Source organism: Felis catus, chromosome C1, assembly GCF_018350175.1.
Source record: "Felis catus isolate Fca126 chromosome C1, F.catus_Fca126_mat1.0, whole genome shotgun sequence".
Lineage (NCBI taxonomy): Eukaryota > Metazoa > Chordata > Mammalia > Carnivora > Felidae > Felis > Felis catus.
The window spans coordinates 75,095,050-75,112,836 of NC_058375.1; the positions used below are offsets into that span (position 1 = coordinate 75,095,050).

A 17,787-nucleotide genomic window follows, 5' to 3' on the forward strand; every position below is an offset into this window, starting at 1 on the left:
AGATGTCATCCAAAGGAATGTGGTACATTCGGTTGTTGAAACTGAGCTTACCATGAGCTAGTATTTAACAGTGTCCCACAGATGTCACTGTGTTTCCTTTGTAAAGTTAAAATAGCCTCCATTGTCCCAGAGTTCCTCACGAACAGTTTGGAAACTTCAGCCTTCCTTGTGCTTCAGGTCTTTTTATGCTAGATTTGTGCCAAGGTTTTTAAATTGAAGCACATTTTTTTTTTAAGTTGTTCTCCTTCCTCTCCTACATGTAGGGCTGATTCAATGTCTTTTTTACCTTTTTCTGTTTACTTTCAAGGCCTTAAGGAGACTTGAGACAAATCTTACAGGTGCCTTAGATCTTCCGTGTTTTTTTCTCTGACCCTAGGTTCAAATTCGTAAGACCAAATAAAGAACAAATTGGGACAATTTACTAGTGCTGCCCATCAGTAGCTCAGATTATACTGCTCAGCTATTGTAGTGGTGGTTTTACACTATCTAGAATTTTGTTGCTCTTACAGTTTGACATCACTTAAAGCATGTTCTAGCTCTATAGAACTGGCCTGCTTCATCTGGAAAATTGCCAGCAGATGAGCAGTCACACAGTTTAAATTCTATAAATATTAGAGACATGTCTTTATATAAAAAGTGTTTTCCTTTTTAGGTGCTGTATCCCTACTTTACCTACCCAAATCACACCAGATGTTAGAGACTGAAGGAGGTTTGGGGTTCCATGAAACAGTGTTTGGAGTATTGACATAAAATAACATAATCTGCTCTAGATCACAGTCACCCTCCCCCTTAAATTGTACAGTTCTATTTCCCAAGGAACAATGCAAAGTAACAAAAAGTGAATAAATTTATACCTAAAATCTCAAAGTAGAACTCTAGGAAAGCTAGCTTAAGGCCTTGAGATGACCTTCCATCTCAACTCTGAGATCTTTCTAACACACTTCAGTTTAAGGCATGGAATGAAGAGAAAGCAGAACGAAATGGGCCAGTATGTTTTACCAGAGTGGCTAGAATAAATATAAATAAGGTGATTGGACCTCTTCTTCTCATCCAGAGAAAGATATAAACTTAACCATGTGTCAGATGTTAGCAATGTGAAAGTATAAGTAAGATGTTCTTACAAGAACTTCTTACAACTTCTTATAAGTAAGAACTTCCCAGCACCTATGCCCCTTGCATCTGTCTGTCTGATCCATCACAGGTCTTCCTCCTTGATGTGGCAAAATAACATAGGAGGAAGTAGACTTCTCCTCTAGTCTGAAACAGTGTAGTGTAAATTACCAATCCCTGGTTCAGTTATCCATTCAATGTATTTACCAAAATACTTAAACTTTTAACTTAAATAAATGCCATTTGCTGATCTTAAAAAAGAATTCTACTCTACTCATACTTCCCCTTTAATGATGAGTATTCTCTCTCACAGTAACTATGTATCAGAAGAAATGAAGTAAGAGGCCCTTGGTTCACATACTGCCATAGATACCTTTTTCTGATGAGACCTGGCACGTTGTGTCTTGACTCATTTTTTTTTTCATGTTCTGTTTTTTGTTAAGTGTTTTTTATATTCATTTGCATCAACTCATTATTTAAAGTCACAGGATCTGTTAAGTACTAGGAGCTTATGTAATAGGCCTAAGTTCCTGAGTTGAAAGTTAGTAAATGAAAGAAGTAATTTATTACTTCGTTGAGCCTAAGGGGGGAAAGATGTTTATCTCTTCTTGCAGATGGTTTGCAAAATCATAGAAAAGTCTGGTGCTTTCTAATTAGAATGTATGTCGATTATAACATATATGTAGAGTTTGGCTTGGCCCCCAACTTACAAGCTGTGTACTACACTGTTGTAATTATGTTTTAATTGATTGTTAAAGCCTTAAATATGGGGGTGCCTGGGTGGCTCAGTTGGTTGAGTGTCCGACTCTTTATTTTGGCTCAGGTCATAATTCCAAGGTTGTGGGATAGAGCCCCACATCAGGCTCTGCGCTGAGCATGGAGCTTGCTTAAGATTCTGTCCCTCTCTCTCTCTCCTCTCCCTCCCTCTCTCCCACTTGTGCACACTAAAATAAAAAAAGGGGTGCGCCTGGCTGTCTCAGTCGGTTGAACATCTGACTCCCAATTTCAACTGAGGTCATAATCCCCCAGCCATGGGATCGAACCCTGCATTAGCCTCCACACTGAACCTGGAACCTGCTTATTTCTCTCCCTTTGCTTCTGCCCCCTCTCCTGCTTACATGCGCGCACGCTCTCTCTCTCAAATTAAAAATAATAAAAATAATCATTAAAGTCTTAAGTATGTTTTTCCACATAAGCATTATTTTTAATGATAATAGAGAATTCCTTCATATGGATATGGTATAATATACTTGTCCCTTAGTTTTTGGACATTCAGTTTGTTGCTAATTTGCTGCCTTTTGCAGGGAGAACCAGGGGGTGGGGGGAGCTGTTGTAATAAATGAATATCTTTTTGTATAAACTTATTCTGAATTTCCCTTTTGCCCCCTACCTACACAGGCCCCTGCTGTCACTAGTCCTATTACCCGGTGGTATTCTTCTGAAGATTAAATGACATAATACTTTTAAAGTGCTTAGCACAGCGTGTGGGGCACACTGTAAGTGCAGGATAAATGCTATTCGTAGACCTTTCCCTAATTCAACATGGGGACAAGGAAATAAGACAGTTTGAAATGGGTTCTTTGAGGAGAGCACTGAGGTCTTCCAGCAACAGCTCAGCAAGTGATACCAAGTGGAGAAGGAAAATCTGAAAGACTGAAGCTATTACATAGCACAGAGTCTCTGTGGTCATTCATCTGTATTGGTCCCAGATGTGTATTCTTTATAATAGGAATATCTTAGCTAGAGATTGTGGAAATAAAAATTTGTTCCTTGGAGTTAAAATATATAAGTTTGTTAAAATAATATATAATAGAGAAACATTACAAAGCACTCTTTAAAATAGTGTACCTTTTGTGTGTGTTATCTTTGTTTATGTATTTGTATTTTATATTTTTTGTGATATTTTATTCAAGTGTGTGTCCAATCATGTCTTCTCTGTTATCTTTATTTTTTTTTTAATTATCCTAGTCACGTGAACTGGAAATTTCAGTTTATTGGCGTGATTGGCGATCTCTGTGTGCTGTAAAATTTCTGAGGTTAGAAGATTTTTTAGACAACCAACGGCATGGCATGTGTCTCTATTTGGAACCACAGGGTACTTTATTTGCAGAGGTAATAAATATATTTTATTAAATGTACATCACTATAATTGGAATTATATATGTAGGCAGCATGACATAGAAGTAGAAAGAGAATTAGGCTGAACATTAGACAACTTGAATCCTTGGCTCAACTCTACTACTGCACAAGTGTATTAAGACAAATCATCGTCCTCTCTAGGTCTGTTTTTTCACCTAGAAAATGAGAAGTTGGGCTTAAATTATATCTAAGATTCTCAAGTTTTCAATACTTAGGAGTTTAGTGAATTTCATGAAGCATAAATCCAAAGCTATATTCATGTCAACTTGAATTTTCTTCACTGCAGGTTACCTTTTTTAATCCAGTTATTGAAAGAAGACCCAAACTCCAAAGACAAAAGAAAATTTTTTCAAAACAACAAGGTAGTTACTAAGGAATCAAATACAGTTTATTTTGGTGTATTCTTAAATATAGAAAACCAACATTAAAAGTAATACCCAACTTTGTTTTTTGTTTTCCTTTTATTCATTTCTAACTTTTTATTAAGGAATATTTCAAACATATCCTAACAGACTAGTACAATGTACCATCACTCATCCTCAACAGCATTCAACTCATGGCCAGTTTTGTTTCACTATAGCCCGTCCACATACTACTTTCTCAGATTATAAGAAGCAAACCTAGACTTCCTATTGATTCATCCACAAATACAGTTAGTATCTCTAAAAGATAATTCTTTTATTTTTAGAGAATTGGTTTTTTTTAAACCTTAGCCACATATCACTCCTAGACTTAAAAAAACAAAAACAAAAAACAGTTCCTTCCTATTTATTTTTAAAACTATTTTCACTACTTTTCACCAGCCTTTAATAACAAATAGTTAAGAACTATTTTTAAGTGACAAATTTTGTTTGTTCTTCATAAATTATAAACCAATGAGTATGAATTTTTAAATTATGGCTTTTGGTAATATATAAAAAAATTACTTATTCTATTTTCTTTATTCACAATATCCATAGGCAAAACATTTCTCAGAGCTCCTCAAATGAATATTAATATTGCCACTTGGGGAAGACTAGTGAGAAGAGCTATTCCAACAGTAAATCATTCTGGCACCTTTAGCCCTCAAGCCTCCGTGCCTGCTACAGTGCCAGTGGTTGATGTACGCATCCCTGAACTAGCACCTCCAGCTGGGTATGTGTCTTAAGATTTTTAAGCATCGCTTTTATAAAATAGTTACTGTAACATTCATGCATACTGCTTACAGTGGGTCTATTAAAAATCTGATTTTTTCTAAAGAGTATTTTGAAATTAGTGTTCTGCTTACTTTCAAAAAGTAAAAAAAGAAAAAAAAAGTTTGCTATAATTTTAAAGCTACTTAAAATATATACTTTTGATTACCGTTTTTGGTGAATTGCTTTATCTTCTATAAGTGATTCTACAGTAACCAAATTGGACTTTGATCTTGAACCTGAACCTCCTCCGGCCCCACCACGTGACTCTTCCCTTGGAGAAATAGATGAATCTGCTGAATTAAGAGATTCGGATACACCGAGACAGGCAAGGCGTTTAAACCTCGTATAATTCCTTTTTGCCAAATGAATTACCAATAAAAGCATCATAGTGAATGAGGTGTACATTTCAGTTAAAAGTTGCATGTGTGAACTATGTTTTTATGTTTCTTGTGAGTGAAACATAAAACCTCTGGATGCTCATGGGCCAGTAGGGATTGAATAGATTGCTGAAGCTAAAAGCATAAGAACATGGTTGATATAAGATGGTATATTGCCTCACTCTTCATCTTCTAACTTGGTTAACATAATTTCAGAATATTCATTGAAGGTGATGATAATGTGTTCATTTTTCAAATTTTTTAGGCAAATGTAATGTAGAATTAACAACTCTTAAGAATGAATGTCCATTATCTGGATTTTACTTTTCTCACTAATATTTTTATTGACTTTTGACATTTTTAAACTTTACCAAATAAGTTGTTTTCTTAATGTTTCTATGATTTAATGAGTATTTAATATTTTATAGGATTCAGAAGCTGTTTTTGCTATTGAGAATGACAGAAACAGTATACTTCCAAAATCTCAATCTGAATATGAGCCTGATATTCCTCAACCAGGCCTAGGATACAGTGGTGTTCGAGAACTTGAGGATAGAAGGTAAAGAATATGTATACAGCTTTGCTACTACATGTTTGGTCCCATACTTTTTCCTTATTTTTAATTGACATACTGTTTTCAGATCTCAACAGATGTTTCAATTTAATCTACAAGACTTCAGATGTTGTGCTGTCTTGGGTAGAGGACATTTTGGAAAGGTAATCTTTTTAAGTTTTCTTGGAATGACTTTAAAAGTAATAACTCAAATAGAAAGTACCTATTTTAATCTCATTTCAGGTGCTTTTGGCTGAATATAAACACACAAATGAGATGTTTGCTATAAAAGCCTTAAAGAAAGGAGATATTGTGGCTCGAGATGAAGTAGACAGGTTAGTTTTTTTTTTTCACAAAACTGTTTATTTTTCTGAAGTTTTAACATAAGATCATGAAAATTGATGTATATTTTATAACAGCAAAACTTTCCATTTCTATAATACATGAAGAATCTAACTTAATGTATTTGTACTTGATATAAGGTAGGCATTAATTACATTTTTCTCTCTAGTCAACTTCTCCTTATGACAGTTTACAGGTTAGTGTGTACCAAAGAAAGATGATGAAATGTTTAAACCACTTCTGTTAAGTTTTTCATACTTGGAGACGGTAAAGTGTTTATATGCAATAGGAATTGTTACTCATCTGTGGTCGGGTGAAACTATTTCCCATTTCATATTACCGAAGTAATACAATGTCATTTACAAGTAACCTGCACTTCATTGAATGGTTGATGTATTCTGCTTTATAAAATGCACATATATCTACTTTTTCTTTCATTTTTCTTAAAACGGTATTTTTTGACCAGAGCATCTTACCTTTCTGGGTTTAATAAATGTAAGTTGATATTGATACATCTTTATGTACAATTTTTAAAATGCAAGGACTTTGGAGACAATATTGTAATTAGGTTAGAGAATATGCTTTAGAAAGACTTTCTTAACAAAGTGACTAAGTACAAAATTGTACATAACAAGTGGCATATTTACATGCTCTTTTTAAAAATTTTTTTAACTTTTTATTTTTATTTTTTGAGAGAGCATGAGCAGGGGAGGGGCAGAGAGAGAGGGAGACACAGAATTCCAAGCAGGCTCCAGGCTCTGAGCTGTCAGCACAGAGCCCGACGTGGGGCTCAAACCCAAGAACACGAGATCATGACCTGAGCCGAAGTCAGATGCTCAACGAACTGAGCCACCCAGACACCCCACAAATGGCATATTTATTACAGAAATAGACTTCCATTTGATATTTACAAGCAGGATTTTTTTTAAGCCACTTGGGAGCATCAGTTGATATTAATAGAAGACAGCCCTGGACGTGAAAAGAGCCTGGTACAAAGAATGAGAAGACTGACTTATCTACTTCTGGTTGTTCCTTCTTAATTAAGGATTTGACCCCAGAGCAATTCACTGAACATCTTTAAACTTCAATTAACCTGCATATTTTTAAAACATATTTTTTTGGTAATGCTTGCCTTAATTATATTACATGCCATTGTGTGTGTGTATGTGTGTGTGTGTGTATACATACACACACACACACACACATACACACACACACACACATACTAAATTGCTATTTTTAATATATTTTCCATCATATGGGAAGTTCTTAGAATTAGGATAGATCTTGAAAATGAAGTTTTCCTTTATGTAAAAAAGAAATTTTTCCCTTTGGATTTGCCTATTTATTTTTTACCTGTTTTTCATATCCCTCAATTACATCAAAATAAACTGTTGATATGTAAAACTATTCAGAGACAATTTTGCTGAATATTTATGCAATATTCTGTGTACCATGTGGTATGTTTAGAACTATATTTTTATTTTACAGAAATAATTGGTTAAAGCAAACCTTTAATCACACTGTCAGTCTGTTGATAACTATAATAATAGATGAGCCAAATATTTTTCTTTTATGGAAGAATGTTTCCTTTATTCCAGATCTATGAATGGTAAATTCATTGTTTTCCAAAAATAATAATGTACTGGTACTACCTCTGTTAATCCTGATGATTTGTATAGCTTTCCACTACATTGTTACTACTTTGAGCCAAGTCTTTACAGAAGAACACTTTCTAATTAAATCTAACAGAATAACATTAATATTACTATTAATGAAGAATGTCCAGATCTGAGGATGGAGCTTTAGCCAGAATCTAGGCTGTTACCCCTACTGAAAATTAATCCAGCCTTGTTGAAAAGTTGAGGAGTGATCCTTACCCAACTTCAGTTATAAATCCGTATATTCTACAACATGGAAGTAAAATAACCTCCAGTAGGTATACAAACAGAGAAATGGAAAATCTCGATAGAAATTTGAGGAAGGCAGCAAAAAGGAGCAATTAGGGCACCTAGCTGGCTCAGTCAGTTAAGCATTTGACTCTTGATTTCGGCTCACATCAGATCTCACCGAGCCCTGCTTCAGCCTCCACGCTGGCGTGATACCTGCTTCAGATTTTCTCTCTCCCTCTCACTCTGTCCCTCTCCCCTGCCCTCACGTTCTTGCTCTCTCTCTCTCTCTCCAAAAAAAAAAAAAAAAAAAAAAAAAAAACAGATGAAGGCAAGAAAAATAACTTAGAAAATTAAAAAATCAACATATTTTGAAAAGTAATACATATTTATAACTTATAATTCTGAATAGTAAACAACTCAAATTAAACTAATAAACAGAATCCTTTATATTCACTTCCTAATTCATCCTTTTAATAGATCCATAGAATTCAATCTTATTACATCTTACTGACTTTTTTTTTTAAATCGATGTTTCCAAAATATTTGATGCTACTTAATGACAGTTTTTCTTTTGATGTTTTCTTTCTCTAGTCTGGATTTCATTATTTTACTTCAAAAACTGCCTTCTTTTTTTAAAAATAGATCATAGAAAATTCCAAATCAACCTCTTTTTAAAATGAAAATTATAGGCTAACTCCAAAGTAATGTAATTCATGTACAAAGATTACATTCTCCACCTACCATTCACAGAACATTCTCTGTGAGTCTCATATATGCCCAGTCCTGAGTAAGAATGATAAATTTGTGTCCCTGTAGTACCTCCTCACTCAGCTTCCTTTTCTTACCAGTTCATATTTCAAGACAACAGAATAGAGCTGGAAATACCATTTTGCAGTCATAGAACAAAAGCACAGCTAAACATATATATGTACCTTTATATTTAAAAATTTATATATAAATATGATTCAATCCTAAGATTTTAGCTTTATTAACAATGCTGTTTTCCAGTGACCAAAATAACTATTTATACAAGTTTTTAAGTTTCTAGAACATTTCCTAAGGTAGTGTACTTTGTGTACATAAGGAAGTACACAAAAAATGTTAGGATGAAACTAATCACTTAGGAAAATAAGACATAAGTGCATTAGTTATGTAAATAAAAGAGGCTAGATATGCTTGGTTTAAAATAAACAGTACAGACAGGACCAGCTCAAAGGGGAACATCATGGGGTGCTGATGGATTTAGGTCAGACCTTATAAAAGAGTTGGATTTGTGTTCTTCCTTGGCTGATGGAAGATACTTGGGAATATGGAGAAAAGTTAAATGACAATTTAGAGGGAAATGTTCTGGATAGAAGGAATAAAGTTTGAAGTTTTGAATAAGGTTGAGTTGTTTCATGAACTTTTAAAGGAAGTATACAATTTAGATAAGCCTAGGAAAAGTTAACTCTTAACAGCGTAACTTTTTGGTGTGCTATAAAATGCTTTAAATTATTGTGACAATTTTGGTCTATAAAAAGCCTGCCTCCTTTAAGAGTCTGAGACATGTATCCAGTCTTCATCAGTATTGCTGGTCCTCATCAAAGCATTCCTGTGAATGGCATTAAAGCCATTTAGGAGGCATTCTGATCAACAGTTCTCAATCTTTTATATCATTTACATGTTCAGCACAGGTCTAACCTAATACCTAATACACATGAGAATTAGTGATTCACCCATAAATATTAACCATATAGACAATGAAGAGACAGTGTTTGCCATCTACTTGAGCCCAAACATCTTGTCATTTTGTTTTTATTTTGTCTGAATATTTTATCTACAGTGCCCAAAATTTAGGTTGATTTTGTGAATCTGTTAGTTTAGAAGCCATCTTATCAGTCTTAGATCCCAGTTGGACATTATTTTCCGATAACTTTTGGTGGTGATGAAAATCAAAGCTATTAACTTTTTAAAAGCCTTTTATGAGTTTATTTCTAATAATGACTTAATTTGTAATAACATTTAGAAACCTTGCCAAATATATGTAGACATAAGCCTAAAGCTTTAAAACAATTGTAGTGGTGTTTCCTGTTTCTGAGTATGTATAAAATTATAAACAGATTGTGTGAAATCAGAAGGTAAGAGTTTGTCTAGAATGTGACCTTATTAAATGGAGTTTAAACACTATTTCATAATAGCTGGATTTACTGCCAGTATTTAAAACTGAACAGATGTTTCAATTCATAATCCAGAAGACAACTATATTAACATAGCATTAAAAATTCCATGCTCCTTCGGGGCACCCAGGTGGCTCAGTCAGTTGAGTGTCCCACTTCGGCTCAGGTCATGATCTCATAGCTTGTGAGTTCGAGCCCCATGTTGGGCTCTGTGCTGACAGCTCAGAGCCTGGAGCCTGCTTCAGATTCTCTGTCTCCCTCTCTCTCTACCCCTCCCCTGCTCATACTATGTCTCTCTCTCTCTCTCTGTCTCAAATTAAACAAACACAGGGGTGCCTGGGTGGCTCAGTCGGTTAAGCGGCCGACTTTGGCTCAGGTCATGATCTTGCGGTCCGTGAGTTCAAGCCCCACGTCAAGCTCTGTGCTGACAGCTCAGAGCCTGGAGCCTGTTTCAGATTCTGTGTCTCCTTCTCTCTGACCCTCCCCTGTTCATGCTCTGTCTCTCCCTGTCTAAAAAAAAAAAAAAAAAAAAAAAAAAAAGTTAAAAAAATTTTTTTTTAAAATTCCATGCTCCTTCTACACAACAGGTATACTCTTAAATGTTTTCAAAATTCTATTTAATTTTTTTTTCCTAGCAATGTAGTCTGGATACACAAATAAATACTTATCTTTAAAATTACCTTTTTAAAATAACTCCTTCTTGGGGCGCCTGTGTGGCTCAGTTGCTTAAGCGTCCGACTTCGGCTCAGGTCATGATCTCGCGGTCCATGAGTTCGAGCCCCATGTCGGGCTCTGTGCTGACAGCTCAGAGCCTGGAGCCTGTTTCAGATTCTGTGTCTCCTTCTCTCTGACCCTCCCCTGTTCATGCTCTGTCTCTCCCTGTCTAAAAAAAAAAAAAAAAAAAAAAAAAAAAAAAAAAGTTAAAAAAAATTTTTTTTTAAATTCCATGCTCCTTCTACACAACAGGTATACTCTTAAATGTTTTCAAAATTCTATTTAATTTTTTTTTCCTAGCAATGTAGTCTGGATACACAAATAAATACTTATCTTTAAAATTACCTTTTTAAAATAACTCCTTCTTGGGGCGCCTGTGTGGCTCAGTCGCTTAAGCGTCCGACTTCGGCTCAGGTCATGATCTCGCGGTCCATGAGTTCGAGCCCCATGTCGGGCTCTGTGCTGACAGCTCAGAGCCTGGAGCCTGTTTCAGATTCTGTGTCTCCCTCTCTCTGACCCTCCCCCATTCATGCTTTGTCTCTCTGTCTCAAAAATAAACGTTAAAAAAATTTTTTTAAATAACTCCTTCTTAAAAGACCCAAAAGAAAGAAGAATGGATCTACCTCCCTCTTAACATTAGCTAAAGTTTGGTGTTTTGAAATTAGCAACAGTAACAAAAATCTAAGAAATGTTTTAATTTAAAAATAAAAGCATTATTAATACTTTTTAAAAACATTAAGGTCAGAAAAGTGCCTATTTTAATTAGAAACATAAATATAGGGCCTCCTGGGTGGCTCAGCCAGCTAAGCATCCGACTTTGGCTCAGATCATGATCTCACAGTTCCTGAGTTTGAGTCCCACGTTGGGCTCTCTGCTGTCAGCACAGAGCCTGCTTTGGATCCTCTACCATTCTCTTTCTCTCTCTGCACCTCCCCTCTACATGCTATCTCTCTCTCAAAAATAAATAAACATTAAAAAAACACATAATCTAATTGTTAATAAAATGTATATTAATAAGTTAATTCCAACTTGTATTTGAATAATATTTGACCTGGTTTTCTTCTACTTTGAGTTCTAAAGTCAGGTTGATTTACTAAATATTTTCAAGAAAGGGAGAAAGGTATTTTTTGCTATGTAGGCAAAATTAATGTTCCAGGGTCTGTAAGTTTGATCATTGTTCTTTGTAGAAGCTTGTAAGAGTCACAAGCTGCTACAAAGGCAAAACCTGTGATTGCTATAGATTTTACAAATTAGATCATTCTCAAGGAGCTTCCTTGAAGCATGTTAATTAATAGAATTCTCAATGTACCTCTTTATTTTCTAGTCAGCCTTGTAAATTAAAGTTCTATGCATCATATCTTTACCTTTTAACTTCATATATTATTTGAAAAAATACTTGAATACTATAGCTTATGAATTATAAATACTGTCCTTGAAATTACCTTCACCACAAATTTTATATTTTTTAAATTAATTCTTTAGGTCAGTATATTCTCTCACCAGTTCCCAATAAAATCACCTCTAAGTAAGCCTTTTTTTTAATTAACTATAACCAATAGCCCTGTATGTGCTACTCTGATGCTATCGTCAACTCTAATCTTTATGTCATTCTAATCATATATTTTAGTTTCCATTAATATATTTCTTTTTTCCTTTTTTTATTTTGAGAGAAAGAGCGTGAGCAGGGGAGGGCAGAGGGAGAGAGAATCCCAAGAAGGCTCTGCACTGTCAGTGCAGAAGCCTATTTGGGGCTTGCACTCACAAACCATGAGATCATCACCTGAGCCGAAAATCAAGAGTCTGACGCTTAACCAACTGAGCCACCAAGGCACCCTGAGTTTTCATTAATATATTTCAGTTGAAGTTTTATATATCAAGTAGACCAAATTTTTCAAAGCATTTATAGCAAAACTAAGGCATATTTTATGGTTTTAAAGTTCTAATAGGTAAGAACTTTGCTTATTTTAGAGTTCAGTAATTTTTTTAAAGAATGTTACCTACAACCAGAACTTTTTTTGAAAAACCTATTGATTTTTAAATGTTTTCTCTTACAGCCTGATGTGTGAAAAAAGAATTTTTGAAACTGTGAATAGTGTAAGACATCCCTTTTTGGTGAACCTTTTTGCATGTTTCCAAACCAAAGAGCATGTTTGCTTTGTAATGGAATATGCTGCCGGTGGGGACCTAATGATGCACATTCATACTGATGTCTTTTCTGAACCAAGAGCTGTGTGAGTATGCTTTGGACATTTCTCTGCGTTTTTTCATGACAGATTTTTTGCTAGGAAGGAGAAAAGGTCTCTCAGTTTCTTTTTTCTTTCCAAATGGAAAATAGATTTCTGCAAAGAATATTAGAACTCTACTTATTTACCTCTTTGCTACATATAAATGTATCTATTTTACTTTGTTCATGTTGAAAATTTTATGGATTACCCTAAATCACACTTGATAATTTAGACGAACAGTTTAGGTTCATTTTAGTAAAATACCTTCTTTTTCTCTATTATATTTTCTTCCTGGGAAATGCCATCTAGAACCATGGCTGGCTTGCTTTATTTATTTATTTATTTATTTATTTATTTATTTATTTATTTATTTATTTTACTTTTTTTAGAACTATGGCTTTAAATACTTAACTATACTCAAAGTACATTGTTAAGTGAAAAAACATAATATAAAAGTCTTTATCAAGTATTTGTATGAAATATTTGTTTTTGCATTTTAAAGGGTAATAAGTTAATGTGTATTAAGTCTTTGCTTGCACATGCTTAAGATATCTCTGAAAGACTATAAAAGAAATTCATATGCATATAGCTTCCAATGAAAGGTATAGAAATATGCAGACTTTTCACTGTATTTTTGTAGTTTCTTAATTTGCTATTATATGAAGGTTGTGCTTCTTCAAATGCATAAAAATAAGTAATTGGAAATGTTTGAGATTAAATATAGATGTGTATATATTTTCCCCTTACTGTTATCCCAGTTTTATCGCTCTTAAATGGTGAATCTAGGATTTGATCTTAGGAAAGTGCTCTGAATAGCCACACTCTGTGTGCTGATGTTTACCAACTTTGTATCTCCAGCCCTGACCTCTTCCCTAAACTTCCAACTCTAATAACATTCAGCACCAACTTGACTTTTCCCTTCATATGGCTAATAAGTATTTCTCTTTGCAGACTGAATTTCTGATTTTTTCCTATTTCCCCCAACCTTACCCACTTGTCCCAAACCTGCTACTCTTCTAATCTTCTCCTTAATAAAAGGCAGTACCAGTTGTTCAAGCCAAAAGACAGGAAGTCATTTTCTTTAAAAGGTTTTATTTTATTGAATTCCAGTTAGTTAACATACAGTGTTATATTAGTTTCAGGTGCACAATATAGTGATTTCACCAATTTCATGCCTGGTACTCATCATAAGTGCACTCTTTAATCCCCATCACCTATTTAGTCCATCCTCCCATTCACCTCCCCCTCTGGTAACCATCAGTTCCCTATAGTTAAGAAATCTATTTCTTGGGGTGCCTGGGTGGCTCAGTTAAGTGTCCAACTTCGGCTCAGGTCATGATCTCCTGGCTTGTGAGTTCAAGCCCTGCATCAAGCTTCTTGCTGACAGCTCAGAGCCTGGAGCCTGCTTCGGATTCTGTGTCTCCCTTTCTCTCTGCCCCTCCCCTGCTTGCATATGCTCGTTCTGTCTCTCAAAAATAAGTAATAAACATTAAAAAAAAAAAAAAGGAAGAAATAGATTATTTCTGATGGTTAGTGAAACTTTCAAAATGGAGACAGAAGCCAGAAAGTAAAAGGCATTTCCTGAATATTTAAAAATTAAAACCAGAGCATCTGGACTATGCCTAGCCTGTCCCGCCTGCACATGGGAATTTGTTTTTGTTTTGATATGTACCCCCCCCCCCCTTTTAAAGAAATTTAAAATACAGTTCTCCTTTAAGGAACTTTTGTTTTTGCTGAGAATACAAATCATGTACAGATGAAACAGTTAAGCCCAATGAAATACAAGAATAAAATTCCAGAGCACCTGGGTGTCTCAGTCGGTTGAGTGTTTGACTCTTGGTTTCAGCTCAGTTCATGATCTCGTGGTTTCTGAGATTGAGCCTTGTGTCTGGCTGCACACTGATAGTGCATGCTCGCTCGCTCTTTCTCTCTCTCTCCCTCTCCCTCTCTCTCTCCCTTTCCCTCTCCCTCTCCCTCCCTCCCTCTCTCTCTCTCTCTCTCTCTCTCTCTCTCCCCCTCTCAAAGTAAATAAACTTAAAAAGAAAAATAGAGGCACCTGCGTGGCTTGGTTGGGCATTCAACTTCAGCTAAGGTCATGATCTCTCAGTTTGTGAGTTCGAGCCCCACGTAGGGCTCTGTGCTAACAGCTTAGAGCCTGGAGTCTGCTTCAGATTCTCTGTCTCCCTCTCTCTCTGCCCCTCCCCACTCATTTTGTGTGTGTGTCTCTCTCTCAAATAAACATTAAAATATAAAGAATAAAATGCTACATTGCTGTACTTCAAATTTGAAGTACCTCCCTCTGATTAGATCCCATTGGATTAGATCAGATCTCACCTCAAATGTTATTTTTTTGAAATCCTTTCCTGAGTACCCTATCTAAAATACCACTACATCACTAATGTCCAAATCAGATAAGTCTTAACGCTGTTTTCTGTTATCTCCATAGCACTTTATTTCTACCTGAAATTATCTATTTATTTTTTATCTTTTTATTGTCTATCTCCCCTCATTAAAAGGGAGGAGGATGTCTGTTCTGTATATTAGTGCAACACCTGGAAGTGTGGTTGCACATACTAGGTGATCAGTGAATTTTTATTGACTGAGACTGTGGTATCAAAAATAGTTTGTTTCCTAGCTTTGTACCTTTAGACAGAGTAGTTACTCTCTCTGAAAGCTTCATTATGTTTCTGTGAAAGATTTAAAGCTTTGATTTGAAGATTAAATAAGCTAATAAGTGAAAATACGTAACATATACCTGACACATAGCATAGTAAGCATTTAGTGAAATATATATTTTAAACAATATACCCATTATTTGTTGGGTGTCATTAGGGTGATTTGTTTACAAAAAATGAAATAAAAGAGAAATCAAGGTATTTTTATAATTGTTATAATATTATTTTGTTACCAAAATAAGGTAACCAAAATCTTATGTATAAAAATAAGCAATTTTAGAATCATATCTGTTTGAATGGGACTTGAGCTAAATTCTTTAAACTTTCAACAAATAATTATGTAAGATCTAATATATAATTAAATATTTCTAAATACTTGCACTTTAAAATTTTTCCAAATTATGGTCCCATTTTTTGTTAAATAAGGGAACACATGACATAGCTAAATTATCTACATGTGCATTCTAAGAGTTCGAAGAACATTCACCAAACATAAGAGTAGTTAGTTATCTCTATAGATGGTAGTGGCACTGGGGTGAGATGGATAGATGGATGAATGAAGTATTGTGCTTTGGGGCCAGAGGTATTATGTGTACTTGATAGAGAAAATACCTATGTATTACTTGCATAATTAAAACCTGATTCTCCTAAGTGTTTCCTTATAGACTATTCTGCACTGAACACATCTGCATTTGTAAATTCATGTATTTATTACCTCCCTTCTCATTTAGTAAGCCTGCCATGTTTCAGGCATTATTCTAAACATTTAGGATAAATACTGCAAAAGACCCTCATGGTCCTATTCCTCAAGAGTTAATATTCTAGCTGGACTCAAGTTTGCCTAAGATCCAAACCCATTTACCCAGTTTCTTCACCTGTCCCAAGACCATTCAAAGTCAACCTAAGTCAACCTCATTTTCCCCACAAAACTTTGGCTATTTCTCTGTCTCTTTACCTATTACTCTTTACACTAAGGAAATCTTAAGAGTCGTCTTAAGTTTTTCCCTCTCCCTCATCCTCTGCTGCTAGGGAGACACCAGTCTTGTGCTACTTTTAAAGTTTCTTTTGAACCCAGCTCTTTACTCTCTTTGTTGCCACTACCTTGGAGGTTCTCATGGTCTCCCATCTGTGCTACCACAATAGCCTCATCTGTTTGTTTTTCCTCTGGGTATCTACCTACTTCTACTCCAGCCTTCATACTACCCTCAGAAAAATCTAACATAAATGTGATCGTTCTGCTCTGACCTAAATGGTGTGATTCTCTACCGCTAAAAATAGAAATTTCAGTATCCATAATATGGCACTTAGGGTCCTTCACAACTTGACTCCAGGCTGTCCTTTCAGCCTTGTCTCCCACTTCTTCCCCATTCTTTACTTGAGCCACAAAAAACTTGTTATTGGTTACCACAGGTGCCTTTTACACCTCTGTTGCTTTCCATCCTAGGGAATGCCCTGTATTTCCCCCCTGAGAGTTCTGCCTTTTACACTGTCCTTCTGCCCTTATGGTAAATTGTATTTTTCCAGATCAAATGTCTACTCTGAGGACTTTAGCGACAGGCAAAGTTAATGGCTCCCATTGTAGACATTGTATTTTTCTTAGTTTTTAATTTTATCCCTGATTGTTAGGACATGTCTTACTGTCTCTGGCATATAGTAGGGACTAAATAAATACTTGTGAAGTTAGTTTACTACAGAATTCTGCTTTGGAGCATAACATTATAAACTGGGATTCAACAGCAGTGGAATTTATTGAACATCTTTTTATTTCTTCATACAGATTTTATGCTGCATGTGTAGTTCTTGGGTTGCAGTATTTACATGAACACAAAATTGTTTATAGGTGAGTAAAGTTTTGATGCTTTCTAATGGCTTATTTTGGTGTGAATTTGAATTAAAAATAATTAAGGATATTTTGTGTTTAACCAGCTTTTTAATTTTCTCTTTCAAATGATAAGTGACCTCTAAAAATTTTAAACTCCAATTTTGAAAGAAATAGTTACACAATAATTATGTGATGAACCTCTTTGTTCCTATTCTTCTGCCCATTACCTAATTAATGTCAAATTATAAGTTGAGCTCTGATAACAAAATTCACTAACAATATTCATTCTGGTGAATATTTTACATCCAACTGAGCCACTGCAGAAAACTTTGATAGACCAATACTACTCAGAATTTGTCCATGATAAAATAAGTAGCGTGTACCAGAGTATAAAACATCACCCTGCTTCCTTAAGTCTTGCTGTCAACTAAACACTGTACTTGGTGACACAGTTGCCTTATGTACTAATATAAGCTCCTTATCAAGTTGCAGACTAGCAACAAATAATAGCCCAGCAGCCAAGCAATGGACCACACTTTGAATAGCATTGCTCTAGACTAGACAAATTCAGGAAGGCTAGTAAGGAGACCATAAACATCAGTGTATT

The 17,787-nt window shown here is 35.0% G+C and overlaps 1 protein-coding gene across 2 annotated transcripts in view; it reads left to right on the plus strand.

Moving 5' to 3' along the window:
* PKN2 (protein kinase N2) overlaps nt 1-17,787 on the plus strand; it is a 129,295-nt gene that overhangs the window by 99,136 nt on the left and 12,372 nt on the right. For both annotated transcript variants that reach the window (XM_011284886.4, XM_011284888.4), the window contains exons 9-17: nt 3,079-3,222; nt 3,536-3,611; nt 4,209-4,383; nt 4,623-4,749; nt 5,230-5,360; nt 5,443-5,518; nt 5,598-5,689; nt 12,513-12,689; nt 17,136-17,198. In XM_011284886.4, coding sequence (XP_011283188.3) covers nt 3,079-3,222; nt 3,536-3,611; nt 4,209-4,383; nt 4,623-4,749; nt 5,230-5,360; nt 5,443-5,518; nt 5,598-5,689; nt 12,513-12,689; nt 17,136-17,198 — 1,061 coding nt within the window. The remainder of the gene's footprint in view (nt 1-3,078; nt 3,223-3,535; nt 3,612-4,208; nt 4,384-4,622; nt 4,750-5,229; nt 5,361-5,442; nt 5,519-5,597; nt 5,690-12,512; nt 12,690-17,135; nt 17,199-17,787) is intronic.